General features: G+C 41.2%; 1 protein-coding gene across 2 annotated transcripts in view; it reads left to right on the top strand.

Annotated features, from left to right (window-relative positions):
* LOC122816397 (nodal modulator 1-like) overlaps positions 1–23,669 on the top strand; it is an 877,949-nt gene that overhangs the window by 367,389 nt on the left and 486,891 nt on the right. For both annotated transcript variants that reach the window (XM_044089153.1, XM_044089155.1), the window contains exon 17: positions 14,151–14,214. In XM_044089153.1, coding sequence (XP_043945088.1) covers positions 14,151–14,214 — 64 coding nt within the window. The remainder of the gene's footprint in view (positions 1–14,150; positions 14,215–23,669) is intronic.

Genomic DNA, 23,669 nt, shown 5'->3' with positions numbered 1-23,669 from the left:
GGGGTTTTTTTTTTTCCCCCCCAAAAAAAAAAAACCCTACGGCCCCCTGGGCGTTTTTAAAATGGTTTTTAAAAAAAAAGCCAAACCAAAAAATTGGGGGAAAAACCCCCCAAACCCCGGTTAGGCCCCAATTTTTTAAAAAACCCCGGGGGCCCCCCAAAAAAAACCCTAAAAATTTTTAAAAAAAACCCCAAAAGGAAAAAACCCCCAAAAAAAAAAAAAAACCTTTTTAAAAAAATTAAAAAAATTTTTTCCACCCCCTGGGTTTCTTTTTAAACCCAAAAAAAAATTTTTCCCCCAAAAAAAAAAGGAGGGAAAAAACCTTTTGGGGGGGGCCCCCCCAAAATTTTTTCTTTAAATTTCTTTCCCCCCGCCCCCCAAAGGCCCAAAAATTCCCAACCCTTCAAAAAAAAAGGGAAAGGGCCTCGGCCCCCGGGGGGTTTTTTAAAAAAAATTAAAAATTTTTCCCCCCCAAAAAATTCAAAAAATTTTCCATTGGGGGGGGGAAAAAAAATTTTGGGGGAAAAAAAAAAATTTGCCCCCCCCCCAAAAAAAAAAATTTTTTAATTTTTGGGGGGGTTTTTTTTGGGGGGTTTTCCCCCCTTTCCCCCTTAAAAAACACCAAAAAAAAAAGGGGAAAATTTCCCCCCTAAAAAAACCCCCCCTTCTCCCCCAAAAAAAAAAAAAAAAAATAAAAAAAAAAATTTTTGGGATTTTTTGCTTTGGGGGGCCGGGCTTTTAAGTCCCTTTAAAAAAAAAACCCCGGGTTTGCTCTTTAAAGTAAAAAATTTTTTCCCCCCCAAAAAAATTTGTTTCAAAAATTATTTTTCCCACTGGGGGGGCCCCCCCAATTTGGGGCCAAAAAAAACTTCCCCCCCAAATTTAAATTTCCAAACCCTTTTCCCCCCTTACCTTTTTTAAAAAAAATTTTTAAAAAAGGGGGTTTTTCCCCCCAAAGACCCCCTTTTCTTTAAAAACCCTTTTTAAAAGGGGGGTGTTTTAGAACCCTAAAAAAAAGGCCCCCCGTTTGGGTTTTTAACCTTTTAAAAAAAAGGGGGGGGAAAAAAAAAAAAGGGTTTTTTAAAAACCCCCCCCCCCCTTTTTTTTAAAAGGGGTTTTTTTTTTTAAAAAATCATTTTAAACCCCCCTGGGGGGCCCCCTTTTAAAAAACCCCCTTTTAATATGGGCCCCCCCCCCCCCTTTTTTTTGTACCCCCCGGGGTTTTTTTTGGGAAAAACCCCCCCGGGGCCATTTTAAACCCAAAATTTTAAAAAATTTTTTTGGCCCTTTTTTATTTTTTTTTTTAAAAAATTTTTAAAACCAAAATTAAAAAAAAAAACCCCCGGGGAAAAAAACCCCCCCCCCAAAAATAAAAAGGGTCAAAATTTTTTCCCATTAAAAAAGGGGCCCATTTGGGGGGAAAAAAAAAAAATTTTTTTTTTTTTTGGGGGGGGGTTTTTAAAAAGGGGCCCTTTTTTTTCCCCTCAAAAAAATTTTTTTAAAAAAAATTTTTTTTTTAAAAAAAATTTTTTTTTTCCCTTTAAAAAAAAAAAATTTTTTTAAATTGGGGGCCTCCAAAAAAAAAGGGGTAAAACCCTTTTGGGGTTTTTTTTTTTTGGGGGTTTGCCCCCTTTTTTTTGGGGGGGGGAAAAACCCAAAAAAAAAGGTGGTTTTCCCCAAAGGGGGAAAAAAAAATTTTTTTTGGGGTTTTTTCCCAAATTTTTAAAAGGGGGGAGGAAGGGGGAAAAAATTTTTTTCCCCTTTTTTGGGGGTTTTTTTTAAAAAAAAACCCGGGGTTTTAAAATTTTTTTTTCCCCCCCCAAAAACTTCCCCCCTCCCTTTTCCCCTTTTCTGGGAGGGGGGTTTTTTGGGGTCCCCCAATTCTTTTTTTTTTTGAGGGGGGGCCCCCAAAAAGGAGGCCCCCCCCTTTTCCCTTAAAAACCCCCCAAAACCCGGGGAAATTTTCCGCCCGGGGGGGGAAAAAAAAACCCCCCCCTTTTCTTTTGGGTTTGGTTTTTTTTTTCCCCGGGGAAATTTTTTTTTTTGGGGTTTTTTAAGGGGCCCCCGGTTAAAAAAAAAGGGGGGGGCCCCCCGGGGTTTTTCCCACCCCCCCTTTTAAAGGCAAAAAGGGGCCCCAAAAAAAAAATTTTTTTCCCCTTTTTTTAAAAAGGGGGAAACCCCCCTTTCCCCCCCCCCCAAAAAAAAAAAAATTTTAAAAGGGGGGTTTTTTTTTTTTTTTTAAAAAAGGAAAAAGGGGCCCCCCCCGGCCCCTCTTTTTGGGGTTTTTTTTTCCCCCCAAAAAAAATTTTTAAAACTTTTTTTTCCTGGGAAACCCCCCCCCCAAAATTTTTTTCCCCAAAAAAAAATTAAAAAACCCCCCCCCCTTTTTTCCCCCCCCAAAAAACCCCCCCCCCGGGGCTTTTTGATTGAAAGGGCCCCCCCCCCTTGTTTTAAAAAAAATTTTTTTTAAAAAAAAAATAAAACCCGTAAGGGGGGCCCCCCCAAAAAAAATTTTTGGGGGGACCCCAACCTCCCCCTTTTTTAAAAAATTTTTCCTTTAAACTTTTTGCCCTTTTTTTTTTTTCCCCAAAAAAAAAAATTTTTTTCCAAAAACCCCCCAGGGGGGGGGGGTTTTTTTTTTAAAAAAAACAAAAAACAAAAAATTTTGGGGGGAAAAAAAATTTTTAAAAAATTTAAACCCCCCAAAAAAAAAAAAAAAAAAAAAAAGGGGGGGGGGGGGGGGAAAAAACCCAAAAAAAAAAAAAACCCCCCCCCCCCCCCTTTTTTTTCCTTTAAAACCCCAAAAAAAAAAGGGGTCTTTCTTTTGGGGGACCTCCCCCCCAAAAAAAACAAAAAAATTAAAGGGGGGGTTTTTGGCCAAAAGGGGGCCCCCCCAAAAAAAACCCCTTTTTTTTTCCCCCCTTTTTTTTTGGGGGGGGGGTTTGGGCCTAGGAAAACCAAATCCCCCCAAAAAAAACTTTTTTTTTTTTTCCCGGCCCCAAAAGAACCCCAAAAAAAAATTTTTCCCAAAACCAAAAAAAACCCCCCAAAAAAATTTTTTTAAAAAAAAATTTTCCCAGTCCTCCTTTTTCCCCCCCTTTCCCCTTTGGGGGTTTTTTAAAAAAAAGGGGGGGGGGGGAAAAAAATTTTTCAAAACAAAACCACCCAAAAGGGGGAAAAAAATTTTTGGGCCCCCAAAAAAAAAGTAAAAAAAATTTTTCAAACCCCCCCCAAAAAAAAAAAAACCCAAGGGTTAAAAAAAGGGCCTACCCCAAAGGGGGGGAAAAAAAGCCCAAAAAAAAAAAAAAACCCCCCCCAAAAAAAAAAATTTTTTTAAAAAAATTTAAGGGGGGGGCCCCCCCCAAAAAGGAAAAAACTAAAGGGGAAAAAAAATTTTTTTGGAAAAAAATTTTTTTTTTTTTTTTAAAAAAAACCCGGGTTTTTCCCCCCCCCTTTTTGGGAAAAAAAACCCCCTTTTTTCCCCTCCCCCAAAAAAATTCCCCAAAAAGGCAAAATTTTAAAAAAATTTTTGGGTGAAAAAGGGGGCCCTTTCAAAAAAAAATTTGGGTTTTTTAAGGAAAAGCCAAAAAATTTTTGGGGTTTTTGGGGGGGTTTTTTTTTTTGAGCCCCTTCCCTTTTTTTTAAAAAACCCCCCTTTTAAAGGCCTTTTTAACCCCCCCCCCTTTTTTGGAAACCAAACCCCCAAAAATTTTTAAAAGGGAAATTTTTTTAAAGGGGAAAAAAATTTTTTTTCCTTTTATTTCCCCAAAAATTTTTTTCACCCCAAAAAGGAAATTTTTTTAAAAAAGGGCCCAAAAAAAATTTTGGGAATTTTTTTTGGGGTTCCCAAAAAAAAAATTTTTTTTTTTTTTCCCCGCCCCAAAGGGCCCCCCCCCCCTCTTTTGGGGAAAGGGAAAAAATTTTTAAAAAAAAATTTTTTGGGCGGGCCCATTTTTTTTTTCCCCCCCCAAAAAAAGGGGGGATTTCCCCTTTTACAAAAAAATTTTTTCCCCAAAATTTTTTGGGAAAACCTCCCTTCCCCCGGTTCCCCCCCTTTTCCGGGGGGTTTTTTTTTTTTCCTTTTTTTTTAAATTTGGAAAAACCCCTTTTTCCCCACACGGGGGAAGAAAAAAAATGGGGGTGTGTCTTTTTCCTCCCCCCCGGGGAAAAAAACCCCCCGTTTGGAATCCCGGGGGGGCTGGGGTGCCCCGTTTGGGTTTTTAAAACCCCTTTTTTTGGGTGGTCCTTTTTTCCCCCTTTTCCTCCCACATCCCAAAGACATGCTGTAGGTGGATTAGACGCTCTCTAAATTGGCCCTAGGCGTGAGTGCATGCGTGTGTGTGCCTTCTGTGGAAGGTTGGGCTCCGGGCTGGCAACTCGACACCGTAAAACTCCACAGCCAATCATGAGCAGACAGATGATCCACTGTGGTGACCCATAACCGGGGAAAGCCGAAAGAAGAAGAAGATTACGTTCCCTTTTCTCCTTCACCTCCAAGTCCCAGAAGGTTACTCTTGAATGTGCCTAGCAGTTAGAGGGAGTGAGCAAAAAGTCATCCAAGATGTCCCAACTGAACAAGTAGGATACGGAACTTGTTCTCACTTCTTTTTGTGCCAAAGAAAACAGGGAGCCTAAGACCAGTACTGGATCTCAGCAACCTCAACCTATATGGCAAGAAGTCGAAGTTCTGAATGGTTACGGTTCAGTCCATTCTGCTGCTTCTGCACAAGGATGGTTGGATGTGCTCTATAGATTGCCAGGATGTGTATCATCGTATCAAAACGAACAAATGCTCCAGAATACATTTGCACTTTTGGCTGGGGGTCAACCATTACCAATTCAGAGAGCCACCCTTTGGTCTTACCAGAGCCCTGTGGGTGTTTACCAAATGTATTTCAGTTGTCACAGCTCACCTGACGTTGAAAAGATTACAGATGTTTCTGTATTTAGACGATTCGCACAGATCTTCAATTCCTTGGGCATTTCGATAAACTTGACAAAATCAAACCAGATTCCTGTGCAGAATCTAGAGTTTATAGGAATGCAGATGAACACTTCCACTCGAGTAGCTTCCCTACCTCTGCATCGCATAACTTGGCTGAGACAGCAAGTCCAGGACTTATTACATCTTATATCCCCTACAGCTCAGTTTGTTGTCAGAGTGCTGGGTTCTGGGTCAGCGACCATCATTCTCGTAGCCTTAGCAAGCTACAATATGCGAGTCCTGCAACAGACCCTGGCTGTTCAGTGATCCATTCTGTAACAGCCCCTATCTGGTCCTATCCAACTAACTCCTGTCTGCAGAAGCCAGCTCCAGTGGGTTCCTGTTAGATGACCAAAGACGCATTCTTTCGAATGCATCTTGACTGAACTTGAAAAGACGAAAAGGCAAAATGACAAAGCGGCATATAAGCAAATTCTTTCCCTGGGAAAGAAATCACTTGGCCACGTCCGTTACTTTGCCGTTTTCGTCATTGTAGTGCGATCTCTGAGTTGGTACATTTAAGTAGGGGGGTGTGGGGGGTGAAACCCCCCCACTTTGTTTTAAGTGTGTTTTTTTTTTTTTTGGATCAGTGATTTTTAAAATCGCTGTTCTAAGCGTTCGAGTTTGTAAGCTTTCGCTTATATGGGGTCGATAAATAGTTTGCTTTTCTAAGCGTTCGATGATTTAATATAGACCCACTCCAGTAGTGCATGCAGTCAAATGACCTATCGTTGGGCACGCTGTTTTCTCTTCCCCCTCCAATAGCTACACTTACCTCGGACACTTCCCTATGGGGGGGGGGGGGGGGGGCATTATCAGGGGAAGATGGTCCAAGGCACGCGGTCACAGAATGAGACCAAGCTGCATATTAATTTCATAGAGATGAGAGCAGTCGTCCTAATGTTGCAAGGCTTTCAGGACCTTCTCCTTGTAGGGACTATTCCACTTCATACAGACAACATGTCAGTGGTCTGGTACATAAACAAAGGAGGAACCCAAACCTACCCATTATGCAAAGAGTCCGTGAGAGTTTGGGAATGGGTGATCTCTTCCAGCTGCATTCTAATTCCATTGCACATTCCCAGGGAAACGAACATGCTAGCAGATAGTCTCAGCAGGTCCATTCTGACCACTCACAATTGGTCCCTCAGGCAAGCAGTAGAAAACCAGGATTGCAGCTGTTGTGGCCAATCTTGATGCAATCTCTTTGCATCTCCCCTAAACAACAAATGCAGCAAGTACTTTGCTCTGATCCCCCCCAAAAGGGGAGTCACCAAGGAATGCTCTAGTCCACAATTGGCCCCCAGGTCTCCTTTATGCTTACCCCCCCTTCCCTTGATCCCAAGGTTTCTACAGAAAGCCAGCAGGGTGAAGTACTCAGTGAACTTCATTTCCCCTTCTGGCCTCATCAGGTGTGGTTCCCCTTCCTATAGTCTCACCTGATTTATCCACCATGGATACTGGATCCCAATCTCCACATACACAAGCTAACAGCATGGTTTCTCCACTTCCAGTGATTTTAAGAAAGTCCGTGCTAGCTTTCCCAGTTTGCAACATAATCTTGGCCTCGCAGAAAGCTTTCACAAAAAGGGTCTATGACAGTAAATGGAGAAGATTTACAATTTGGGCTTCAAAGGAGAATATTGATCCATTTACAGCTCCTGTGTCAACTACTCTCCTTTTTCTTACTTCACTTTTTCATGACAGTGCCAGTTTCTCTACCATTAAGTTACAGCTGGCTGCCATTTCTAATTTTCATTCAGGAAAGGGATCTTCCTCTCTTTCCTTGTCAAAGTTGTACAAAGCCTTTGAGGGGTATTTTTCTACTAAGGCCTCCAATAAAATATCCTTCTCCCCTTTGGGACCTTATAGTTGTCCTTCAAGGCCTCATTCAAAAACCTTTTGAACCAGCCGATAGTTGTGACTTGAAATTTCTTTCATGGAAGACATTCCTGATATCCATGTCAGCCAAGAGTATCTGAAGTGCAAGCCTGGTCAGCCAAACCTCCTTGCATCATTTTCCATAAAGACAGAGCTTCCCTAAAACCTAATCTATTCTTTATGCCTAAAGTTGCAACAGAATCCAACATTAACCAGTCCATTCAGTTGCTGGTTTTCTTTCCAAATTATTCAAACAAAGGAGAATACATAATACCTCACAACACTCCAAACAAACAAATGAAAGCAGTCGTAAAAAGGCAAAATAATAAAAAAAGAATGGCTAAAAACACAAAATGACTTTATTACATAAAAATACACAAACTGATTTAAATACTTAACAATTGCATGTGATGCAAAGCACTTAATGCCTTGCATGCATTCAGCCTTAGCAGTAGACAAGACTGATGTAAGCAATGCCTTGGCAAAACATGTTAAGCAAAAATATTTGTTGGAAAAAATAAGGCATGCTTCAAATTTGTAATAATTGATGAAGTCAATGGTTTTGATCATAGATTTGATGCAGAAGATGAGCTGGATTGGAGAGAATATTGCTGGCAAATTGGGCTGAATGCATGTGTATACTCTGGTTTAAATAATAGGGAAAACTTCAAAGTTGTTCTTAGAAGGAAAGGGTTAAGGCATTAAGTGCTTTGTGTCACATGTTATTGTTATTAAATATTTAAATAAGTTTGATGTTCATCGTGTTACATTGCTGCAGTCATTACACTTGGGTTATCCTGCCGTCAGGCGGTTCCCCAGTCTGCCTGAGTTCCAAAGTCTTGGTCCGGCGTCGGTTGCTGTCGCCTTCTCCCTGACATCAGTGCGACAGGGGTATATAAGATGCAGCCGACGGCATTTTCTTCAGTCTTTCGCGGTGCCAAGCAAAAGCAGTTCAAGTGCGGTCGGCCGTCTCCTGAGATTTTCATTCCAAATCCAGAACCGAAGTCTACTACAAAGCTAAGTACCCCATTGGGGAAACATTTTCTTGCTTCAGACCGATGTCAGTAAAAGTTAATAACTGTATTTCTTGTGGGAAGCAAATACCTCATAAGGATTTCCATTCCTATTGTGGTTGTCTGTTTGTGTTTCAAGAGGTGGTCAAATACAAGGTCCTTACAGGCCTCGACAATGGGTTGCATCAGGCCAGAAGGGGGAAGACAGGCCCCAGCCATATAAAAAGCAGCTCCAATGACTTCCGCAGCCTTGGGAGGAAAACTGGCACTCTTCTACCACAATTGGCAAATGATCACCAAAGACAATTGGGTTCTCATTTCAAGGTTATAGGTTCCACTTTCACACTCTGCCAAGGTTAAAAGGAATGCCAAATCTGCCACCAAATCAATCGGCAGAGACTCGAAAACAAATTACAGCACTCATGGATATGAGAGCTATTCAAAAGGTACCATTACAGGAGCAAGGACAACGATTTTACTCAAGACTCTTTCTGGTACCCAGAAAGGACAAAGTCTGGAGGCCCATTCTGGATCTTTCATCTCTAAACACTTACCTGGATGTTTCGAAATTCAAAATGTTGACATTACAGCAGCTTCTTCCCATGCTGGGCAAGAAAGCTTGGCTCGTGACTTTGGACCTCAAGGAGGCATACCTGCATGTCCATATCAGACAAAACTGCAGAAGATACCTCAGATTCATAGCTGGTTCAATGGCAGTACCAATTCTCTGCACTGCCCTTTGGCTTAACTACTGCACCCAGGGTCTTCACAAAGTGCCTGGCACCAGTAATTGCATTTTGCACACCGAAAGGAATTCAAATTTATCCATAGCTGGACGACTGCCTGATTCAAGCAGAGAGCAAGGACATTCTTCTAAAGCATCCGGCGTTTGTAAAAAGGTTATTAAGTTGCCTGGGGTACACAGTAAACGAAAATAAATCAAAACTAGTGCCCTCACAAGAGATTATATTCCTGGGTGCCAGCTTGAACACAACGGCCCAGATGGCGTATCTCACGCAAGGACAACTGACTCAATACTTTCAGTTGATGGCAACAAAGACCCAACTCCCTGCATGAAAAATTCTGCAGGCCTTGGGTTACATGGCATCCTGCATACTACTAATGCCATATGCCAGACTGCATATGAGGAAACTACAGTGGTACCTAAAGAATGTATGGTCTCAACACTGTCAAAGTTTGGAAACCGTTATACCACTAATCTCTTGCCTTCAACAGGAGTTTCAATGGTGAACTCAAGCTTGTCACCTCAACAAGGGACAGCCTTTTACACAACAAACAGCCAGGCAAACACTGACAACAGATGCATCGGATTATGCCTGGGGGGCACACATGGCAGGCAAATGTATTCAGGTCACGTGGCCCACAGAACAAAGGCATCTTCACATCAATAAAAAAGAGATGCTAGCTGTACAAAATGCCCTTATAGCTTTCAAGGACATGCTGCATCCAGGACAACTACTGCTAAAGACGGACAACACCACAGTTATGTGGTACATAAACAAGCAAGGGGGCATGAACTCTTACCCCCTATGCAGACAAACCATGACCTTACGGAACAGTGCTATAAACCTTCAAGTTCATCTGCAAGCACAATTCCTGCCAGGAGGGAAAAACACACTGGCAGACAACTTAAGCAGAAACATCATGGATCCCCACGAATGGGAATTGAATCCACAAATATTCAGAATGATAGCACAGAAATGGTGGGGACCGGACATAGATCTGTTTGCATCCCCAATAAACTGCCAGCTACAAAAATTCTGCACAAGGGGTTACCATCCACAAGCATGGAAAGTGGATGCCCTCTCATTCAGCTGGGAGAACCTACAAGTATATGCTTTCCCACCACTACCTCTCCTGCCAAAGGTACTCATAAAAGCCAGGCAAGAAGAGCCAAAGAGATGATCCTGATTTCACCAGACTTGGCCACACCAGCACTAGTACCCAATCTTAAGGAGCTTAGCACAAGAACCACCCTGGATTTTGCCTCAAATCCCACATCTGCTGACTCAGCACAACAATCAAATACTACACAGCCAGCTAAAGACCTTAAACCTAGCTGCATGGAAGATTCCTTAGTCAAGCAAGCAATGCCTCTCTCCAAAGCTGTTATGGATGTCATTCTGGAGGCCAGAAGGCCTAGTACCAGGAAAGCCTATTCGGATAAATGGAAGAGATTCTGTGCCTGGAACCAAGCTCACAGCCTTGACCCTCTTGTCCCAAACATTCCTCAGATACTATAATACTTAACTGAGATGCTGGACAAAGGCCTCTCCTTCTCATCCATCAAGATCCACGCCTTCTGCCATCTCTGCTCATTACAACACGAATCCACCAATTTTCTCTAATCCTCTGTTAAAACAGTACCTCAGAGGGGCTAAAAACATAAGACCGCCCTGTAGAGCACCTACTCCAACTTGGGACCTCAACTTTGTTTTGGAAAAACTAACTTTACCTCCTTTTGAGCCAGCTAACACAGCAGAATTAAAATATATCTGTTGGACAACTGCTGTGCTCCTGGCAATAACATCAGGACAAAGAGTTTCAGAATTACAGGCATTAATGGCAGTGGAACCTTTCCTCATTTTCCACCAGGACAGGGTGTCTTTAAGAACTAACCCTACGTTTATGCCAAAGGGTGGTATCCAGTGTGGCTCTAAACCAAACTATTCACCTGCCAACTTTTTATCCTAAACCACAGAATAAAGGGGAGAGACTACTGCACTCTTTGGACATTCACAGGCAGTTACTCTTCTACTTGGACAAAACCAAAGCTTTCAGAAAATCTGAGCAATTATTGGTAGCATATGCTGCAGGAGCACAGGGAAAAGCCATTTCAAAACTGACTATTTCAATATGGATAGGACATTGTATGCGTTTCTGCTACACATACCATGGAAAACCTGTACCTAGTAGCATTAGATCTCACTCCACCAGGGCAACAGCCACTTCAACTGCCTTCCTCAGGGGAGTACCTACCAAGGATATTTTGGAAGCAGCAACTTGGAGTTCTGTACATACCTTTGCTTCTATACTCGAAATCCAGAGCTGGCTTCGCCACTGCAGTGCCTTATAGAACCAGCCACCCTACCTCAGCTTTGAGATTCTACCCAAGTGTAATGACTGCAGCAGTGTAACACGATGAACATAGTACAGTTTTGTACCTACCATAAATGTAGATGTTCGAGTGTATACACTGCTGCTGTCCAGGTTACCCTCCCTCCTTCCCCTCTTACTGGCTGGCATGTACCTATGTCTTCTACCCTTACTACCTATGGGAAGTATTTGCTGGTAGCTGTAAGTTGTTTTTTGCTTTTCTTATGTATGTTTTATTAGCAATTGGAATTGCCTACCTATTTAGAGGCACCTGACATCTGGGGCAAGAAAAACTGAAGAAAATGGCGTCGGCTGCATCTTGTATATCCCTGTCGCACTGACGTCAGGGAGTAGGCGACAGCAACCGACGCCGGACCAAGACTTTGGAACTCAGGCCGACTGGGGAACCGCCTGACGGCAGGATAACCCAAGTGTAATGACTGCAGCAGTGTATACACTCAAACATCTACATTTATGGTAGGTACAAAACTGTACTTTTATTATACAACTTGGTCTGAAGAAGTTAATGAAGGGAATGAAAGTGCTTACCCGTTGGATTTTTATGTAATAATCATTTTGTGTTTTAGCCATTCAATTTTTATTATTTTTATTAAAGGAGAATATATGTTGCATCTTCTCGATGTTCATAGACAGTTGCATTTCTGACTGCACAGGGCAAAGAAGTTTGGGCCAAGCATTATCCAAGATTATTTTGGCTAAATGGATAATGGATTGCATTACTACCATTTATTCCCAGAAAGGGGTTGAATTGCCTTGTCCACCTAAAGTCCACTCAGCTAGATCTGTGGTCACTTCTTCAGCCTTTTCTGCTAGAACATCTGTTAATGAAATATGTGCTGCAGCCACTTGGTCTAAGATTCATACACTTGTTTTGCATTGTAAATTGGGCATTGTCTCCAGAAGCAAGGTATCCTTTGGCTGGAGAGTGCTCCAGTATAGCCTTCCTTAGGGGCCACCCAGGAGTTGCATAGCTGGGGACTCTGACCCAACAGTGAGGAAGAATGAGGAGGAGATCAGATACAGAAGCTGTGTGCTTAGTATAACGTGGCATCTGTGTTGTCTGTTTTCATTCTTCCTCATTTCCTTCCCATCCACTCCCCAGCCTTGGTATCTTCGAGAAGTTAACAACGAACAATGATGAGCGAACTGAGAAAGCGTTCCTATAAACAAACCACTTTATTCACAATCCTCAAAATTAAATAAAAAATTTTTTTTAACTAATTGATCAATTTATATATATATATATATATATATATTTATATGGATGAATCAGGAACACACTTGATATTTATTATTATACACTTTAAAACATTATTAATTACTTTTTTTTTTTATATATAGATTTTTTTATTATTACATTAATAATTCCAAATGATTCTAAATGATTTATAACATGGTGAATTTGATGGTTTGTATTAGACCTGTATGAAATGAATTTGTTCTCATCATCTTTGAGAAGTTACCCAGAGGAGTTTGAAACCCATAAATTCATAGCTTGTGCCCCAGGAACTCTTGATCTGTTCTATTTCTTCTTGGTAATGTTACCTGTAAGGGCGGCAAACTTGATCTGAAGAGTTAGGTATGTATGGTGCATTATGGGAAATTATGGAAAAGGGGAGAGCTCGAGACTCTGATCCTTAAGTCTTGTGAATGTGGCCAAGTTGGATCCAAAGACCCAACAGCGAGGAAGAATGAAAATGGACAACAGAGATGCCAAGTTATGGTAAGTAAATAACTTCTATTTCTTTTTGATGCTGTTATGTTCTTACATTTTTCTTGATATAGGTAGGCACTGATGACTATTTGCTAGCTTCTCATCTTAATTTATTTATTTATTTTATTTATTTATTTTGTTGACTGGGTATTGTCCGACTGGGACAGTGGCCCTTTTGCAGTGGAGACCCAGGGAGAAAAGCTCCAAGATTTACAGAACAAGAATTAAGTACAAAGAATAAGTACAATAACATATTACAGGTAAAAACAGGTGTAGCTAAGTAGCTAAATATCCATAGTTATGCAACATGGTCATGTACAGAGACGTACCTTATGAAGCTTTACACTTTCACTTGTTGTAATGACATGGTGTCTGAAGAATACATTTTGAAGCTTTAGAACTTAACTTGATAGAATGACAGTGACAGATTAGATTTCGGCAAACAGTTACTGCAGGTTAAGCTACAGTGTACATAAAGGTAACATTTATATCGACTGTTCACCTTTTTATTGGATGTCAGTGGATGCTCTCGTGGCGCAAATGTTCTATGGAAGCTCAGAGTTAATTGAGCAGGTGAAATAGAGTGGGTACCAGGGGTTGAAGATGGGATAGAGTAATGTGGGAGGGTGAAAAGATAAGGGGAGGTAGGGTGTTATTAGCCTGGATTATGACAAGAGCATAGCCAATGATTTGTAGTATTTTTAAGGGTTTTTTTTGAACTCATGGCTGTTTGGGTTTTTAGTTGATGGGCTGTGGAAGTGTGTTCCATAGCTTGGCTATCTTGTGTGAGTATAGGGAGTCGCCATGAAGGTTGCGAGAGAGGGTAACTTGTAGCGTGAGTTTTTCTGATGATCGGGGGCCTGGCATTGTGACTTGGTTGTACTAGGCAAGCAAGAGCAGGAAGTTTGTCAGGTTGGTGGACTACTTTATCGACTATGGTGCGTTGATTAAAGGAAAGGAGGTTTGGCAGTTAGAGCCAGTTTACTTGTGAGAGAGCTGTGCAAGCGTGTGTTCTGTTTGGATGACTGGTTGTGAATTTGGCTATTCTGTTATAGCAAGCTTCTAGATTATTGAGGTTAGACTTAAGTAAATTAGTGAAAATGTGAGAGCCGTAGAGTACTAGAGTAGTACTTGACTAGAATATTAATGTCATAGTAATCTGCAGTGCAGCTTTTACAGGCTGACATTTGAAAGTTTTAACATTTTATACAAGCTTGCTCTTGACTTCATTTGCTAATTCGAAAGGTGAGGTCGATGCGTCTCTGGACTGACACTGAGCAAGAGTATCCCAGTTTAGCCGTTATTTAAAACATGTCTTCAGAATGCATACGACTATTTCAGTGCACATAGTGTTGCAGTGCAACATTTTTGGTATTTACTGAACTGTGTGGTAATATTCATTTTGTTTTTATTACTGCAGGTGTTTATAAAGTGACCCCTCGCTCCTGTCACCAGTTTGAACAGAAGTATTATACATATGACACGTAAGCACAATACATCATTTCCATTAATGATTTCAGTTGTAAGCAAGTTGTATAATAAAATACAGCCATTTACGTGCATTCCAGAAAGGTGACTAGATTGAAATCCTAAGACGTTCTGAAGATGGCCTCCATGATGAGCTAATACGTTTAATTACTAATAAGAGCTAATAAGTTTAATTATTTGTTCTCAGTACATTGGTTCATTAGCCAACTTCCGCCAGCCTCTTTTTGACTGTTCTTTGTACCCCTAATTGCAATCATCTCTATCAGCAGAATCTCCTTTCCTGTGTTGGCTTAGTTCTAAATATACTTTCTTCTACTTTATGAATATAGTATTCTGTATGACCGTTATTCTCCTGCATCCAAAATCATACTCTCTCCTTATTTCTTGAATTCTCCCCCAGTTCATCATCATTATCCCTTTCCACTTTCATTTGTGGTTTTCTGCTTGTGTTATGTCTAAGAACTTTAACTGTGTAGGTCTAAAATATCCTTTCGAGTCATGTAATCCTAAACCACCTTGTTCTTTTGGAAGGATCAGCTTATGCCATTTGACTCTTGCCTTCTTTCCCTCCTAGATAAATTTCTTCAGCTCCTTATTAATTGCTGTCTACAACTTCTTTGGTTGATAAAAAATGCCTGGCTTGTTTATAAAACTTAAGGGAATAAAAACATTTTACTGGTTGTATCTTTCTATCCATATCCATAGACAAGAAATCCAACTTTCTCAGTTTTTGTATTATCTTTAGTTTCTTCCCACATATCCTTAGCTGCCATAACCAAATCATTTTTAATCCATACTCCTAAATACCTCATTTTATCATGTCCCTGTAAGTATAGGTATTGCTTGAACCAATTTATATGTGGGTACATAGTTTGCAGCTATAACTTTTGTTTTATTGTCATTAATTTTATATCTTGAAAAAAAATTAGAACAGTCTTAGAATGTTCCACAACACTGAGATGTTGGTTTCTCATTTTGTCAGGTATAGAATATCATCATCCGCAAATAAAGCCAACTTTTCTAGATTAGCATACCAACTATACCCTTGAATTTGAATCTTTATTTTCTTTGCCAGTGGTTCTAAATACAACACAAACAACAAAGGGGAAAAGGAGGCACCCCTGCCTGTTTGTGGCTGTAAATTTTATTCAAGTAAAGGGAAAGAGGACACTCCTGTGTGGCTCCTCTGTTCAGATGCAGCTTGTTGGATAGCAGTACTTTCACATTAATTCTTGCCTTTTTCTTATCCCTGATATTCTGTTGAATGTCCCCTGAAGTATTTTTGTCAAATTCTCTTACTTATTTCTGTCCTAATTAACCCAGTTATTTTACTGGGGAATACAAACGCTTACTTTGCTGTACTCATAAAACCCCAGTTGACTCTAGTGAATGCTTTCCGTGCATCAAGACCCACTAACAGCAGCAATGTTTTTTATACTTTGCTTCCTAATGAGTCATTATTCTAATAATATTGTCAAGTGTTTGCTTCCCCTCCACAAAAAGCATCGCTCCATATGTATCATTTTAAGCAAGATCTTTCTATTTTGTTAGCTAGTATACGCATGAACATTTCATAGTTTAAAATTGAAATGAGTCTGTATGAATCTGGGTCTGAATGTTTTTTACTGTATTTGTGTAATACAGCCACTATAGCTTTCTTCCAGGATGCTGTTTACCTCCCCCTTCTAAAATTTCTAGAACTTTTATCAGTTTCTTTTCTCCCAGCTTTTAAAGTTCCACAGGAATACTGTGTGTTCCTGGAGACATCCCTGTTGATTGATTTTGTCATTGCTTTTATCTCATCTATTCCTGTATTGGCTATTAATTGTTGAGCGACATCTTCCTCTAACCCCTGCATAATTAATTCTTCCATGAATATTCCTATTTGTGCTTTTTCTTTGTTTTCACACTCATCTGCTTTTAACAAGTTGTAGTAAAGTTTCTGAGATATCTCTAATGCCTGTATAGGATCTTTGTTTTTGTAATAAGCTCTCTAATTTTGTTGACAACCCTTTTTACTTTCTCTTTCACAAGTAAGGCTGAAAGTGTTTGCGCTATGGAGTTCTCAGAAATAGTTGCTTAACAAAAACCTTCCTAAACTCACGCTTATTATCTGGATACTCCCCGTTTTCCTTTTGGCACTCTGTATTTGCTCCTCCTCTTGTCCTGTGAGATTCCTCTTATTCTGCAATACTTCAACCTTTGTCAGCCCCTCTAAATATTTCCTATTACTTATTTCACATCTCTCATCTTTTATTTCTACCATGGTTTTAAACACCCATTTTTGTTTTGTCCCACTCAGAAATTTCTTCAGATGGATATCTACTGTCTTCCATAATAATTCTTGAACTATTTCCACTGCCACTTACTTGAATTCTTCTCTTTTTATCAGGTAAGTGCTGGTGTCATTTTTACCTAATTACCATGTATCTTCATTTTTATCGGTGCAAGATCCAAAGTAGTTATTGGATGAGTCACAACTGTCAAATACACATGCTTATGTGGAATAGAATTTCTAACCAGTCTAGCCAAGTTATTTTACATTAATGAATAATCTGTAAATTCTAAGTTCCTGCTACTGAATTCACATCTTCCATGCCAAACATTCTCATATTTATTTACAGAAATGTATTATCCTTTCATTATATTTTCCCATCTAGATCCACCTGATATATCTTCACTTTTCCAAACCAAGTTCCAGTCCCCATCTGTAGATAATCATCCTTAATAGAAACTGACTGTTTCTCTGTTCAGCTCCGTAGTAGCAGTTTTAGGTGAAATGTAAGTAAATGCCAGAGTAATCCTCTTCCCTTGCCACTAGCCCCTAACTACCACAAATCTACCATTATTGTTTTTTTTTACTCTATAATTACTGTTGGAGCCCCCCCAAGCAATCAGTATTACTACCCTTTTCCTTTGGCCCTGATATTCTGCTGAATATCCATCGTGAGCCATGTTTTTTGTCAGGTTCCCATGCTTGTTTCTTTCCAGCTGTGTCTCTTGCAGTATTGCTGTTTACACTCTGTGCTTAATAGGATACAATACTCTCTGCTTTTTGCCTACAGCTTTAAGGCCATTTACATTTTTATGATAATATAGGCTTGTAGTCATTATGACAGAAGGGTATTACTACCCCTACTATACGACTAATTTTCTTCATTAAGATCACTGCTGGAGTAACTTTAGCTGTGTGGGTTACATCCAGCTGGCCAGCTTCCAAAGCTTCACGGTACTTCCATGCTCCAAAACCATTAACCAGCTTGAGTTCAGCTGACTAAAAAGACAGGTTTGGACAGCAAGCCTTTCAGAGCTTTCATGCCAACAGAGTGAGGCAAAATCCTCCCAAGGGCAATGTTAAGAAAAAAAAATGACATATATGTGGAAGATAAACCATTCTGACAAGGATACAGCAGACAGACAGCTTTTTAAAGCTTTAATCCCCTTCCACACAATCAGTGTGGCAGTTGTATAGACTGAAGCCTTTTCAGGGGAACTGTGTATACAGCCAGATTGACTAAAGGTCTTCAGTATTTTCTGTCCTCCTCCTCCTCCTGCAGATGCATCTCTTGAGGCTCTACAGAGACAACAGGTAGCTGTCAATGTCTTGTTAGATAAGCCCCTTTGGCACACATTGGTCTGAACTGTGATATATCATTTTAAAAAAACTGCTTTTCATGAGCAATGGTAATCGTTCCTCAGTTACCATTATTTTAATCTAGGAATTGCTTTTTAGGTATCCAGTTCAGGTTTATATTTACGTTAAGATTTGAATTTTGGGTTTTTTTTGTACTTGAGATGTTTTTGTACATATAATGACTTTTTGATTTTTTATTGTTATTTCTAACAGTTTTCTACAGAATTTGTATACTGCTTGTGTAGCTTTGTGTTTGAGCAGTTTGGGGAAGGATTGTGAGCTGCTTATGTGAACCAAGTGACAACTTTACTTCCGACAGACTCCTTTTAGTGTATATGACTGGCCATTAGGCTTCTTTTCTGGTTACAGCAGGAGTACTTACCCTGGTCTTGGTCTTTCTTTCTCCAGTGTACTTAAAAAGTGAAAGCAGTTGAAGTACAAGCCCTTCCCTGTAGTGCAAGCTCAGTCAGTGCCTCAGCCATTAGTAAGTGACTCTGCAGTGGCTGTCGCTGGTTCTTTGGAGCACTTACTGATTTCTTCAAATCCCTGTGTTGTAGCCTTGCCAGCCATTATGGATCAGGGGCCCAGTACATCCATTTAGTCTGTTCCAGTGTCGGCATGGGAGAACTAGCCATTTTATGTACTGGAAACACCTGGAGAAGGTCTTCTCGGGGTGGCTGTGTAAAGAGACCACTTGCTTCGGATTACCTGCTTTTTCCAACTAAGTCTTGATCCTGAAATATTCCTAGGAAAATGAAACGGGAAATAAATCCCTGTTATAATGTTTTTTGTGACAAAAAATGTTATTTCTTAAGTTAGAACTTTGTTGCAGGCTTTTAATCCTGGATAACAATTGTAAACTTTTCACTATTCCTCTACTCCTACTGAGGAGGAGGGTATCTGTTCAGATATCTCTGATGTTAACAGAGAAAGGATAGTGTCATCTGAGGGGTCCACAGCACAAGACTGATTCTGCCAACAGTGGATCTCAACTGGAAAATCTGCAGATTTTCTCATTTGATGAGACTGTCTCCAGACTCAATGATGATTTTTTCTTGGGAACAGATTGATGATCCTCTTGAATTGGGCAGATACTATGATTTATTAGAGCAGGAAGCGCCACATACTGCACCCGTTCCTCCTGTTCTGCTGCAGTAAATGATGCTTTCTGCCGCTTTGTGATGCTTTCAGTGCTGCCTGCAGTGCTCCAAATTCCCAACTGTCTGTTCCTAAAAAGGCAGATAAATTGCATAAAGTCTCTCAGGCTAACAAATGTCTCTTTTTCTGCTTCAGCCCTAGTATTGAGAAGGTTTGTATGGGCATGTAACCAGGAGTTTTAGGATGACTTAGAAATCTTAAATTCTGCTTGAGCTCTCTGTTACGCAAGAGGTCTCCCTCAGGTTGGATGCAGCACCAGAGGCCTGGCCGGTGCCAGTTTCATGTGCCATAACCCAGCTGGAGGCTGATACAGAGCTGTCTACTCACACATCTGCTGGGCTCTGCATACAAATGGTACAGATGTAGAAGGGGAACCATGACTGATTTGTATCTAAAGAGGCTAGGGGGATTCCCCAGATTTTAGTTAAGGAGGTCGTGCCTATTACCTTCCTCAAATCTACACATGGGTCTGAACCTTGTAGATTTTAAGTCAGATAATCCTTTAAAACTGAAAGAGAAATCCAAACATGTGGCTTCCGTGGCCAAGTATCCTCACAAAATATGACAGTACTTAACTCGGGGGCTGTTTAATGCCCTTATGGCCCTGAAACTCCAACAAGAGTTGTCTGTCCCTGCTTCTGCGCCTTGGTCTTCTAGCCCATCTGAGAGACCTTGGGCTTCTGATTCTTCTGATAGAGTTGGACTCTCTTGAAAAATCATTTGCATATTCCTTCCAGAGCCACGGACCTTTGGCCTTGGAGTCTGCTGAAGAGGATTCTCTGTCCCTGGCTCTCAGTTTGAGGAATTATTCTTTTGGAAACACAGCGGTTTGTATGATGGAACACTTTAAGGCAGGACTGTTTCAAAGGTTCACAGGAGATATGAACTTTTGCAGATGAACTCACCCAGACTTTCTGCAATCCCTCCTGGCTCAGCTGCCCTTTTGGACACATTTACAGCAGCTTTTCACTCTCCTGACTCTCAGCCTGTGGCCGCTAAGAAGCTAGACAGATTTTATAAAGTTCCTGAGGATCATAAATACTTGTATAAAAGTCCCTCATCTAATCCTTTTGATGTCCTTCTATTCAATGTTGCGATATTCTTTACATATGGGGATGTATTACCCCCTATGACCCGATGTCCAGCCAGTATACAAAAGCTTCAAGCTACTGCCAATACATGGGATGTCGCACGTCTGTTTTGACAGAGTCAGCCATAAAAGAACATCTGCACGTACTATTCTCAGAACTTTTCTGTCGACATTTGGAGGTTTTTCTTACATTTGTTCTGCAGTCAGATTTCGTTGGTGTCTCACTACCAGCTCAGATAAGTGCCCTGTTGGAGATTTTATTTCTTGTTACTGCTTTTTGTTTTGTTCATATCCAGGAAGGGCAAGTGTAGGTGTGGAAGGCAGACTCCACATAAAGATAGTCACGAGCTCTGTCTTTTCTGTTTAGGACCTAGTCACTATCATCAATCCTGTTCTCTCTGTCAGGCCTTTGTGTCTAAAACATTGCATAGTCGTCTTTTGGCTCTGAATCTGTATCTGGAGAATCAGAGGCTCAAACATCTGGCTAAAGATGTGGAGGGTGCTGGGGGTCCTTCTGCCAAGCTGACTTTGAAGAGGAAGGTGAGTAAGCTGAAGCCTGAATCCTCTTCTGCTGCTCCTTCTGCCTCGTATGTACCCCTTGAGGTCATTGAAGACCCGATGGTACGCTCGGAGGTTGGATCTGCTTCTTCGGCAGGTACGTCTGCGGAATCTGCTAGGGGAACGGATCCCAGCATGTCGGAGGCTTTGCAGAAGTTCTCTTCAGGCGATATGGGGGAACCACGGTTCATTGTGTTGGATGACTGTGGCGACATCCGTGCCGTTGATGCTGCGACTAGGGATCTATCTTCATCTACCATTAGGCCTGTGTCAGGATCCTCTTCTTTGTCTCCTGATCCAGAAAGTCATGTTAAGAAGAAGCAGAAAACTAAGCACCCTAGCATTCCTTCTTCCTCTGCACAGTCTGATTGGGAAGCTTTTTCTCAGGGTCTTGTTAAGGCCTTGATGGCCTTGAAACCTACTTCTCCTCTGCCTTCTTTTTCCTGTTCCCCAGTTCAGCTACTGTATGTCAGGTACCCGATTCTGCTTCTGAGGACTCGTCTGATGATGACTCTTTGGCATATTCTATCCAACTTGCTTCACCTTTGGAATATGCATCTCCTGAGGAGGAATCTAGTGGAGGAGATTCCCCTCAGGAGGAAATTTTCTTTGGACAAACCATTACTAAGATAAGGGAGTTCTTCAAATGGGATTGTTCCCAGATTTCTGAAATCCAGAAGAGATACTATGACCTCCTTCAGATGGAGGTTCCCTCACCCTCTGTAGTCCCGCCAATCCTTCCAGCTTTCTTAGACACATTTGCTTCTTCTAAAACCCCAAAATCTCAGGCTGCAGCTCCTAAGAGGCCTGACATGTTTTTCCTGATAATTGTAAGTTTCTCTACAAGTGCCCCTCTACAGATCCAGCAGTGATCTCCATAGCTTCAGACAAGTCTTCCCGGTTATTCCCTTCTGCCAAGCTTCTTTCATCTGAAAGAGAGAGCAAGATTTCTTGAGAGACTGTGTAAAAAATATGTATATATTACTACAACTTTAGCAATCTGAGCTATTAATTACTAGATGCATATGTCCAGGTACTCCTTAGCTTTGTTTTCTCAGGCCTGTCAAGCCTTATCTTCCTTTCCAGATTCTGATAATAAAATACAGATCATGTCTCTTTTGGCAGCAGCTTCTCAGGTGGCTAGACATTCCACATGCTGTTGAGGCATCATCAAGAGCTGTTGCTTCTGCCTCTGTACTTAGGGGGCATTCGTGGCTGAGACTTCAGTCATTACCTGATGACATTAAGGCCAAGTTATTAGATGATACTTTGGACAAGACTGCTGCTCTTGGCTCAAGGGCTTCAGAGCTGTTTAAGGCCCTTCAAGAGAAAGGAAAGGAACTCCAAGACCTTAAACACATCTTTGTTTCTCTGATTTCTAAATTTCATAAGAATTTTCCTGTCAAAACATCTTTGTTCAGCTTCTTCTTCTGCTTCTAGGCCTAAGAAGTCTTCTAGAAGATGCTGTCAGTCAAAATCATCTTCATTTCCCCTGTTCTCAGCAGTCCTTTCATCCCCGACCCAGTTCTGTGTGACTACTGAGAGTTTCTTCCAAGTCATACCCATCTTTCTCTTCACCTTTCTCTCTCTCTCTCTTCCAGCCTGGACAAGGATCGCTCAGGATGGCTGGGTTTGTCCATTATCTAAAAAAACTACTTCATGACTTGGAAGAATCTCCCTCCTTTCATGGGTATTCCACAGCTCCCTACCAGTCAGATGCAGTTTCTTCCACAACTTATTCCTCAACTGAGGTCTTGGGGCACCATGCAGCCTGTTCCTTGGGATCCGAGAGGCAAGGGGTTTTACTCAAGAATGTTTGTGGTTCTAAGAAAAGATGGTTCTTGGAGACCAATTCTAGATCTTTTCCACTTGAACACCTTCACGCAGGTTCCTTCTTTCCTAATGCTGTCCCTGCAGACATTTTCCCTCTTGGTTCACCTCAGGCCTTCATGGCTTCCCTGGATCCCAAAGATGCCTACTTGCGTATCCCCATCCATCTTCTATACAGGAAATGTTTGTTTCTCAGTGGGTTCTTTGCACTTTCAATTTTCTGCCTTGCCTTTTGGTCTTTCCACTGCCTCAAGGGTTTTCACAAAGTGCCTGGCTCTGGCCATTGCCTTTCTGAGGGTCCAGGGTATTCAAGTTTATGAGGGTCCAGGGTATTCAGGTTTATCCCTACCTGGCTGACCTTTTCCTTGCAAATGACTCCAGTCTCTTATCTCTAAACCTAGAGAAGGCCAATCATCTCCTTCAAAACCAAGGCTTCACCATCAGTTTCAAAAACCCAGTTTGACTCTATCTCAGGATCACATTTTCTTGGGGTGCAGGCTCAGGACAGTGCGGATGAGGTTTTTCTACCAACAGACAAAGCTTGATTTCTCATTCACTTCTTAGAGACCCTTGTAACTCTTCACCCATCTCAGCCAAGGAAGTTCCTGAGACTCCTAGGTTTCATGGCCTCCACAATTCCCATACTGCCCTTTGCAAAACTCCACATGATAAAAGTTCCAGTGGTTTCTAAAGACTCCCTGGTCTCAGCATGCGCATCCACTAGATGCCATGATTCCACTTCTTCCATCTCTGAAATCAGAGCTCCTTTGGTGGATTCAGCAGATGTTCATCGTGCATACAGCTGCAGTAATCACAGATGGGTTTTCAGCCTCCTCGGTCGGCAATTCCAAAGTCTTGGTCCGTCGGTTGTCGTCGCTTACTCTTCTGACGTCAATAAGGCCAGAGTATATAAGACACAGCCGACGCCATGTTCTTCAGTCTTTTGCAGAAGCAGTTCGCAAGTGCCAGTCGGCCAGCTCCTGAATTACGAAAAATTGGAACCAAGTCTTCTTTAAAGCTAAGTACCCCGTTGGGGAAACTTTTCTTGCCTCAGACCGATGTCAGAAAAAGTTAATAATTGTATTTCTTGTGGGAAGCAAATACCGCATAAGGATTTCCATTCCCTTTGCATACCTTGTTTGGGCCCAGACCACGACGTCTCGGGCTGTCGCTTTTGCGCT

The sequence above is a fragment of the Protopterus annectens genome, chromosome 12.part0 (assembly GCF_019279795.1).
Source record: "Protopterus annectens isolate FY-2018-M chromosome 12.part0, PAN1.0, whole genome shotgun sequence".
Classification (NCBI taxonomy): domain Eukaryota; kingdom Metazoa; phylum Chordata; order Ceratodontiformes; family Protopteridae; genus Protopterus; species Protopterus annectens.
Note: the sequence above shows the minus strand (reverse complement) of the source record. Positions and strands in the feature narration are given on the sequence as shown.